The 10,796-nt window shown below is 30.7% G+C and overlaps 1 protein-coding gene across 2 annotated transcripts; it reads left to right on the top strand.

Moving 5' to 3' along the window:
• Positions 1 to 2,136: 2,136 nt before the first annotated feature.
• LOC107954729 (elongation factor Ts, mitochondrial) lies at positions 2,137 to 6,833 on the top strand. Of its 2 annotated transcripts, none has more exons than XM_016890380.2 (9): positions 2,137 to 2,343; positions 2,624 to 2,939; positions 3,053 to 3,225; positions 3,394 to 3,483; positions 4,062 to 4,236; positions 4,418 to 4,602; positions 5,847 to 5,972; positions 6,323 to 6,411; positions 6,520 to 6,833. In XM_016890380.2, exons 2-9 carry the CDS (start codon positions 2,645 to 2,647, stop codon positions 6,563 to 6,565), a joined length of 1,179 nt encoding a protein of 392 aa, XP_016745869.1. In that variant the 5' UTR covers positions 2,137 to 2,343; positions 2,624 to 2,644; the 3' UTR covers positions 6,566 to 6,833. The 2 variants fall into 2 exon arrangements, with proteins under 2 accessions (XP_016745869.1, XP_016745867.1); XM_016890378.2 differs by having other exon boundaries at positions 2,187 to 2,438.
• The last annotated feature ends 3,963 nt before the right edge of the window (positions 6,834 to 10,796 follow it).

Here is a 10,796-nt window from a genome sequence, read left to right as displayed (position 1 = left end):
GCCAATGAGAAGGTCAATCTCTCGGGGTTGATTACTGGTGTTAGAACCTTGAACTTGGTCCGATGGGAAGTTACTAGGGAAATTCTCGTTAGGGTGAGTCATCTTGATTTTCTAATTTTCTGATGGTTAGAAGTCTGCCCATGCTCACCGCACCAAATTATTGAGTGTTTTTGTTTTCCTGTCCCTCAAGGAGGCTAATTTTCCTATTTATATAATACAGTTCCTGGATGTGATGTCCTAAGTAGGCCCCCATGCATGCCAACACATACCCTATCCTAAGATTAACACGTGTTCTCTAAGTGTGAGTTCGCTTGCATGATGATGCAAACTGACCACGGGCGAGCTCATGTAAGGATGCGAACCCACCACATGCAAACCCATGTAAGCAAACTATGCATGCTATCATTATTGGAGTAAAAGGGATCGGGTTTGTCTAAGTCAGGTAACCAGGTAGCGGGTAGGTAATGGAGAACACCATAACAATATTATAATAAATATGTAGCATCGATAATTTAGTATATTACAATACAAGTCTATAATTACTAATACATAATATATTATTCAAATTTAACATCTTAATAAAATATTGTTTTTTATTAAATTATATTTTGAATTGGATTTTAACTTTTACAAATTGTATTGGAGTGTTGGGTTTGGGTTTGGGATTGGTATAACATATTTGAGTTTTAGAATAAGTATTTTGGAATATGAGTATTAGGTTTATAAATTTAATAATAATGATAAAAGTTATTCAGTTATCAATATAATATCATAATAAACAATAAAAGATATTTTCGTCAATCAATATACATATTACATAATAAATTTTACATACAATTAGCAACTTAATTATTTTTATATAAAACAACTCTATTGAATATTTAATTTATGTTTTTTATAAGACAAATCTGAATTGTGTTGTCATCGTATAAAAGTAAAATAAATTAGAAATTAGAAATTAAAATATTTATAACTTAGAAAATTTAAAATTATTTAAGTCCGTCAAGCCTACTCGATTTAATCCAAATTCGAGTCCGAAAAAAATTTAGCACTCAAAAAGTTTTAATCTAAAAAAATCTAAATCCAGAAAAAACTTAATCCAAGCCCACCTGAGTTCCCCAATTTGCCAATTTGGTAAAGTGGTATTGAATTGAGAAAAAGGAAAAGTTGTCCTAAAAAGTTACCGATATAAAAATTGAAAGAAAATTATAAATTCCCTTTTTAATTGTTGTTTTATGCTGTCTGAAAAATCTTATGTGTTCTTTATAGTGACACCAAACTTGTCATAAGGTGTAGATAAATATTATTAAAGTTTGCCACTAGTTTAAAATTATTGTAAAAAAGGTAAAAGTTTTTAAAAATGAATAAGAAAAAATATAAGTTTTTGGAGAAAAAAATACTAAAATAATAATAAATTCCAAAAATAAAAATTTTGTAAAAAAGTGGTACTTCCCTAAAATAAAAAGTTTACAAAAATGAACAATTTCGTCTAATAAACTTCCTCTGACCTCAATTTAATATGACTAGAAATAAAGTATTGGACAAAAAGATTAAGCTTCAATTTAATTTGATGCGCCTTATTTTTAGTTATTGGACCACTATGTAAAACAATCACTTATTGATTTTACATAGATCCTATCAATGTCATATTATTATTTCCACATAATCCTCAAAGAAAAATTTACTTTATTTTAATTAATAAATTTAATAATTATTACTTGAGTTATAATTAAAACTCGAATAAGTCTAAAAGTAATCAAATTACATAACAAAAATGAAGTCACCAATTTAGGAGAACAATATTAAATTTCATCAAATAAATTTAATTATTTCTATTTGAATCAAGATTAAAAATTTAAATTTTAAAAATATAAATATTAAAATTAATTATTTCAAAAAATACAAAACTAAACTCCACCAAATTAAATAATTTTCACATAGTACATAGTTTGAGCAAGATTACAGGAAGATTCCAAAATTTCAATATTATCTAAAATTATTTAAGCTGATTTAATTTTATTTGATATCGATAATGTAGAAAAATGTAAATTTGAGTGCATTAAAACATATTATCCTCTTATCTAAGATTAAGAAAAGACTATAAATAATTCTAAACATGGATATCATAAACAACCTATAATAATAATGAGCATATATTACTTTTGCTTGATTTGAATTCCATGGCTTTAGCTGATCAAATTTTTGGAAACAAATGAAACATAGTGTCTGCATCAAATTAGGGTTCGCCTCGGACAATTGAGTTGGGTTTTAAGCCCATTCGATCCAGTCTTCTCCACCCAGTTCCAGCTTCCACATTCCAAACCATCTAAAGCTGAAACTCAGGTTTATACTTCGTACTCGTTTAGACTTTAGAGAGTTTCATCAATTTTCAGTGTTCCATTTCTCTATCTTTGCAAATCCACTCGTTTCATTCAAAGGTAGCCTCTCTTTTCTGTTTTTAAAGATATACATGTACAAAGTTGAATCCTTTTACCAATACTTTTTGATCCTCTTAAAACCTTTAAACCCTGCTTCAAACAGGAACTCTTGGTTTTTCTGTTTACGTCTTTTCTTTTTTTTCTTTTTTTTTATGGATTTCTTTTGTAACTGTCGTTATTTGCAGCAAAAATATTAGACATAGAAAATGGCTTTCTTCAGAAATGCAAAGCAACCGCTTGGGATCTTATTGTACAACACCAGGCTGAGTACTTGTAGCAGACATGGGTACTCTACTTGGGCAACCAAAGGAACCTCCTTTGCTCAATCTACAGATACCAAAGCCTCAAAAACTGCTTATTTGTATTGGGTTTCGAGAAGATTCAATTCTCAGGCAGCTTCTTCTGCTGAGCAAATGAGCCTTATCAAGCAACTCAGGGAAAGAACGAGTGCTCCCATAAAGGATGTCAAGGCTTCTCTTGTTGATTGCAATTGGGATATTGGTATTCAATAGAAAATAGCCTGATTTTTTTTGGTTTTCTCTGATGTTATTTTTTCCCTTTTAGAATTGGTTTATATCAAATCATTTTGGATTATGATTTTGAATTGAATGCAGAGGCTGCACAGAAAGAATTGAGGAAAAGAGGAAAGGTTTTGGCCATGAAAAAGTCGTCAAGGACTGCTACTGAGGGTCTGCTTGCTCTGGCTCAACTTGAGGGCAAGGCTGCTGTAATTGAACTTAATTGCGAGACGGATTTCGTTGCAAGGAATGAAATTTTTGAGTACTTGGTTAGTGGGAGTTAAAGGGGTTAATGATTTTCTTGTTAGCGCAAAAATTCCCATTTGAAGCCTATTCTTGAAAGTTTTGCTCTGTTTCCCTTTCTTGTATGCTACTGTTGTTACTTTTATTGGTACTGCATCGTTGCTTGTAAATTTCTAATATTGTGTTTCATACAGGCTTTGGCATTGGCAAAGAAAGCTTTGTTTGTCCAAAACTCTTCCCAACAGATTCCTGGGGTTTTCTCATTTGGGCCTGAGTGTTTAGAGGTGAGAAATTTATATTCAAAAGCTTGTTATTATTTCTTTTTGTATTGGCATGAGATATGTTGTTTGCTTTTACCCTTTTCCATGTAAAACAATGTCTTAGTACATATTTATAGGTTGGAAGATTCTTTTACGGTTTCACTCTATCTTCAATCTTTGTGATCTATAAGAATCAGTTTTATAGGACCTCATCTAGGGATACAATTCTGAAGTTCTTTATGGGGTATGGAAAAATGGACTGTATTAAGTAGCGATGCATTTTTGTCTAATCTCTTCAAAATTCAAAGAACCAACTTTGGTTTTCGTTTCTGAGTGAATTCTCTTGTTATGGTTGTAAAAGGTAATCATATGTGCTTTAAAACATTTATTATGAACTCATTCTTGTTTACAGATGTCATGAAACACTAATTGGTTTCCCCATCAAACCAGTGAATAAAAGGTTTGGTAGGTTAGCATAAGGTACTTATGTTGGCATTTTATTCTGAGTATGTATCAAATACCTGTTCCCCTCTCCCACTTTTTTGCAACTATAACGGGAATTGCCATGTCTTGAAGCTCCTTGATTATTCAATTGCTACCAGGACTTAAAATTAAATCTTGACCATCCAAAAATTAGTGGGGAGACAACCATTCAAAATGCAGTTACAGAAGTGGCTGCAATGATGGGAGAGAATATAAAACTCAGGAGGGGTGTTGTGATGTCAACATCTTCGCATGGAGTTGTTTCTGCTTACCTCCATAGATGTCCTCAACCAGGTTTGTTTCGTGGTGTTATTGTGTTGTTTGTTAGCCAGCATGCTTGCCCCTGCCCGCACAGACATAGAGTGCATTTCTCCCCCATTTTTCAACGTGTTATCTTAGTTGTAATGTTAATTCCTTGCAAGGCAAATAGAATTTGGCACAACAAAAGATATAATAATTTTTAATGTGGATGTAGGTTTGGGTCGAATTGCTGGAATTTTATCTCTTGAAGTTGAGAATGAGATTTCTCAATTGGATGCCCTCCAAAAGGTTGGCTCAGAGCTAGCAATGCATATTGTGGCAGCGAAGCCATTGTTCTTGACAAAGGAACTTGTGACCTCTGATGTGCTTAACAATGAACGCGAGATTCTGAAGTCTCAGGTACCTGTAATTCCATTCTCAGTTGCCTCTATTGTTTGCAAATTTGAATTATGCCAAAACTTTAATTTTCATCTATGGGAACAACCTTTGACACTAGCAAAGGAGGTGACCAGGGAGTCTTGTTGGTATGGTTCTTAAACCTGGACTAGCCATAGTGGTGGACTGCTGTTCTGAAGTCCCTATCTGGAAGGGGTCTATACCTGGTCAAAGTTTTTGATAAAGATCTATTGCAAACCAGTAGACTCCTTTGCTAAATTGCGTCAAGTGAAGTCACATAAGTGCTTTGGTGGGAATTCAACCCATGTGTATTATTGGGTAAGACCCTTTAGACTAGGTCTTGTCATGTGTGGTTTATTAGTTACAAGTTCAAAGTGGACATTTCATATATAATTAAGCCTTTTAGATGGTAACTCTTTATGGTATATATATTCATTTATTGAAAGGTTTCACCTATTGAGCAGACATTCATAGGCAAACTGTCTTAGCCAGGCTCTTTCCCTTATTTTTACTTCTTCCTCATGAATAACCTATGACGAACATGTGGAACTCGTCAAAGGGAATTCCAAACCATAGACTCTTTAAGCTCGAGTCTTAAACCTCGGTATATTGGAATAAATTTTTACTTAATTTTATTTCTCTCAATTAGTCTTTTAAATAGAGGTTACATAGGTTTACTTATTTGAATAAAAAACTTATAAGCTAAGGAAATTAAAACAAAGACTCTAAAGAAAGAAAGACTTTTAAACCCTAATACCATAAAGATACTTTTAATTAAAGATCTCCTAAAGATATAAAATACTCATAAATGAAATCTCCTAATACCTCTCCTAATAAAATAATAATAATAAACTAATCTAATAATAATGAATGGACATCTAACAATAATGGGGGCAGGCTTTAATAACCATGATTTCTATGCTTTTGTTCCATTCATAATGGAAGAGAAGATTTTATTGGGTCTGTGGAGAAGATTTTGTACGACAGAAATGTTTGCATATGTAAAATAATATCCGATTCCCATTTACTAGCGTGATAGCTGTCCTTTGTAGTTAATAGCAACTTACAGATATAAAGCCTTAGAAAATGCAAAACCTTCTTGGATATATCTGCAAAATACATGTCAACATGTAATCTCTTGCATAATATTTGGAATTAGTTTTATTTTGATGCATCATATACAATGTAATGTGACTATCCTGGTCTTAAACTTCATTTCTATGGATTCTGATTTATTTTTATGTCAGGCCATAAGTACTGGAAAGTCTCCGATGGCCATAGAGAAAATGGTTGATGGTCGTCTGCGTAAATACTTTGAGGAGGTTGTTTTTATGGAGCAAAAGTATTTCTTAAATGATTCTTTAAGTATCAAGGTATCCTCTCTGTTGTATTTCAAACTTAAACTTGCTTTTAACTAATATGAAACTCATAGCTCTTCTTATTTGCTCATGGGATTGGGAATTCAAAGGGGCTAAAAAGAGGGTATCAAAAGGTTGAGACTTTCAAAGTTAGTCTCGCCTTGAAGCTTTGTACCCAGTAGTTGTTGGTGCACTCACTTCAATGTGGTTCCACTTGTATCAACCTATGGGGAACGTTCTGTCTATACACGATGTAAAGATTTGAGTGCATTAAAACACTTGTTGACTAGTAATACGTGTGATTGCGCATGTGCATATGGTTTTTAAAAGTAAAATAGTGGATTAAAACTTATACCTTGTGCCAGACAATTTTGGATAATGTATCAAAGGAAGTTGGCTCACCAGTGAAGATTGGCAACTTTTTCAGAATGGAAGTTGGAGAAGGAATTCAAAGGTAAAGCAATCCCTACATTTTTACTTTTTTTGCTCGTGTGGGTGGCTGCCCTCACTAAGATAATTCCTTTCTGCTAAATCGGGGTTCTTTTGGCGTCCTTATTTTCAGCCAAGAAGCGTCGAGTTCAGCCGAACCTGTTGCGCAGGCTGTTTAAGCTTAAAGACATAGTTCCATGAGGGCAAAGGGTTAAACCTTGAAAGCAGTCGACATAGGGCTAAGATTCTTATTTATACTGAAATGATTGTGGAGGAGGCCTTTTCATTTCTTACTGGGACTGTTTTGTTCTATATTTTGCCTCTTCCAAGTTTTCTCTGGATTTGACTGTATAATTACCTTTTCTGGTCTGAAACAGTGTAGGAATAATCAGGAAACCATCCTAGTTTGAGTAGGCAAATGGGAAATGTTAATGTTGTCTTCTACAATATCCAATTCCCCGTATCGACTCCTAATAATACTACTTGTTTCATAAAATAATGATGGCCGGATACTTCCATAAGCATAACAAGACACGTTATTAACTTTTATATCAACTGTTTTCAATGCATTTAATTGTTTATTAATTTTTCAAATAATATATTTTTAACTACTCAATTTGTTGAACATAAAATTTATTTATCTATTTCTTGATAATAAAAAATTTTATATCATAATTACAGCATTTTATCATGAATATACAATTTTATGTAATTAAGACAAAGGAACATTATTCAAAATAATAAGTTATTTATAAATATTTTATATTTTCTTATAACCAAATATTTATTAAAATTAAAATTTTTATTTATAAATGTGATAATTTTGCAAATAAACAAAAATATATTTAAAATGATAAATTTATTAATATAATGGACAATAAATGTTATATTAGTCTGTTGAAGAGTTCCTTCACACTCGTACTTATATATATATAATTAGTTTTTATATAAAGAATATATAAAATGATATTTAAGTGAGTTTTTTTAAAATAGTGGCTTAAGTTATTTTGTTTAAATATATTATATAAAAATTTTAAAAGATGGAAATATTTTAAAAATATTTGTTATTTAAAAAAAGTTTTTAGATTTTTAAATTAAATTAGTATTTGATTAACTCGTGATATAGTTTTATAATAAGATTTTTTTTTATATCTTTACAATTGACTTACCTATGACAGAGTAAATCATTATCAACTCACTTCTTGTCAATGATTGTCTGTATATTTCAAACTCACAGCATGAACACTGAATGTCATTAGGCCAAGAGTTGAGTTCATAACGAAGTGAAGTACAGGAATAAACAAGTTTTCTTATCCATACGATGTACGAGTTTATTATATTTATTAATTAAATTATATTTAGATTGTTTTTAAAAAAGTTGTATCATTTCACTAATTACATGATGCAAAATTAAAATATAATAATATATAAGTTTAATTTTTAAAACATGATAACTGATTTTGAAGGTAAATATGTGATTCTATCTATTTTCTTATTTCAATCCAAAATTCATTTGTTGATTTATCATGGAAATGGTTTTTTAATAATGAAATGTTATTATTATTTTTTCTTTAATATATAATTATGAATTGAAAACAATTTAAATCATAACCAATTCATTAAATAATCTTTAATTTTTGTTTTCAGAATAGATCTAAGTGGACAATTAAAAATGCTTTTCAAAATACTCATTAAATGGTTGAATATTTATTTGGTGCATCATTTAATAAATTCAAATATTAGATCATATATAGAAAGGTTGGATAAAAAATGGGAAGTTTTTTATGCTTGTGAATCAGTTCTAATTTGAATCACGTTTATTAGAGTAAGTAAAAAGTTGAAGATTTATTATTAAATAATAAATAAATGTGCATTAATTCCATATTTATACAAAAATGAAAACTTAAGTTCTAATTTATGTCAAATTATAACAATTATTTAAAAAAAAAATCAAGTGGTTGATCGTATTGTTAAGATGGCTTCTAATAGGATAGAAGATGTGCATGTGTTTATTGAAGCGCCTAAGGAGCTCAGAGCTGATTTTTGTGTCGGTAAAACAAATGGGTTTCTCGCATATTGATGGATTAATTTAATTGTTTTTCTATGTTTTCTTTCAAAAAAAAATAAAAAAGTAAAAAAGTTATATAATTTTTTGTTCAATTAAAAAATTACTCATTTACATATGCGAGTCATTTTTGAGACATTTTATAATAATATTTTGTGTGTATTTTAGATGAGAAATAAAAATTATTTTTATAATTATAAGTGTAATGTATTTTATTCGTTTGAATAAAAATTTTAAATCATTATATTTATATTTAAATTAATAATATTAAAAACAATATGTGCTTCCTATAAAATAATTGAAGAACAAACAAGATTTAAATTGACCATTTTAATTTGTTGATTTCAAGTTTATATATTTATAAAAATTAATATAATGATATTCTACAAATTTTTTAATCACTGATTTTGTATATTATTCAATTTTATTGTTTTTAACATGGTTTAATTTTAATATTTAAATAATAATAAATGAATTAGTGGTACAACAAATTATGTTTATACCAAAGTTTACACCATTATTTTCTCCTTACTTAAAATGAGCTAAAAATAATATATCTGTTTCATTAAAAATACCAAATGTAAATTAAAATATTTTTTATTTTATTGTATTTATTATTAAAATATAATTCTAAATATTTTAAAATTTAAAGAATTAACCTAAAACTTATTATTTGCGTATTTGCTTGCTTGGCTTCCTCTTTTATATTTGTATTAAAGAATTAGGAAACAGTAAGAGACGTTGCAATTTTTTTTTTTGCTGAGAAATTGGGGTAAATTATCAATAAAAGCCCCTTTATATTCAAAATTACAGAAATGGGCCAAGTCCTAAATTAATTACCGGAATGGGCCAATTTCCCCCAAAACGCGTCCAAGTCAGCGCGTTGTCAGGGGATAAAGCAGGAAAATGCTTCCTCAAGGAAGCGCTTTGTCCCCGTGTCTGCTATAACCCCCCAACGGCTAATTTTTTTACCGTTGGTAACCCCCCAACGGTCAAAAAAAAAAACTATAAAACTCCCCCTTTGATTTTTTCACACTTAAATCCTTTCCATCTTCAATCTTTCAATATTCTCTCAAATTCCTCTTAAAGCTCTCTTTAATTTTTTTTCGAAAAAGCTCTATTTTTTTTTTGAATTTATTTTTTTAAATCAAAAAAATTTGATCGTGTTAGCAATGGCCGGAGAATTAATTCGTCTCGATGATAAACACATATCCGTCGAACAAATAAAAATGGTAAGTGTTAAATTTAATTTTTAAATATTATTTAAGATTTTTTCATTTATGCAATTTTAAATAATTTTTATTTTATTATTTCTTATAAAAGACTGTAGATCGGATATTGCAATGCTATATACGTAATATTTCTGGTCCTCCATCACCGTTGATAGAGAATTACTTGAGAGAAGCGGGTTTTTGGCACGTGGCAACAATAGGTCGGGGGTGCAAGTTGGACCCGAAACTCATTAGTGCGTTGATAGAGAGGTGGAAACTCGATACGCACACATTCCATCTTCCATGTGGAGAGTGTACTATCACTTTGGAAGACGTGAATTTGCAATTGGGATTGCCGGTGGATGGATACGCAGTCACCAGGTCCGTTCAATCTGGTGATTGAGAAGCGGTATGCTACGAGCTTTGGGTGCTATTCCGGATAATATTAACGGAGGTCGATCGAGATGGGCTAGTTACGAGACACATTCCTGGAGCCAGATGATGATTCTACCGAACTATAAAGAATATGATATGCTCAGGAATACATTCTTGAGATAATTGGAGGTTATCTGATGTCGGACTTGTCACGAAACCTTGTACATCTGAGATGGCTGCTAAAACTCGTTGATTTTAGAGCAGCTAGTGAATTAGTTGGGGGTCTGTCGTGTTGGCAGCATTGTACCGGGAAATGTGCGGGGCGATGCGACCGAATAAAGTAAAAATCAGAGGTTGCCTATCACTACTGCAATCATGGGCACGGTTTCGCTTTCCATTTTTACGTCCTCGAGTGGGCCACCCATATACATTCTCACTCATAATGAGGTAAATTTTATATTAGATTTTACAATTATTACATAGATTTAAAATATAATCGTATGCTAAAATTTTATTTAATTAGGTGGAACCATTCTACAAGTTATGTTGGATTACCTACCTCTCTTGAAGATATACTGCTTCTATTAGACCAACGGTTGGAAGCACAAGTAAGTATTAAATAAAATAGATATACATAATGAGATAGTCAATTCGTATTTAGTATTTAGTATTATGTATATAACTAATATTTCTATCATATTCATATAGTTTCAATGGACACCATACGAGGATCCGACAATTCGAGCAGTAATTCTGGAT

Source organism: Gossypium hirsutum, chromosome D07 (assembly GCF_007990345.1).
Source record: "Gossypium hirsutum isolate 1008001.06 chromosome D07, Gossypium_hirsutum_v2.1, whole genome shotgun sequence".
Lineage (NCBI taxonomy): Eukaryota > Viridiplantae > Streptophyta > Magnoliopsida > Malvales > Malvaceae > Gossypium > Gossypium hirsutum.
Note: the sequence above shows the minus strand (reverse complement) of the source record. Positions and strands in the feature narration are given on the sequence as shown.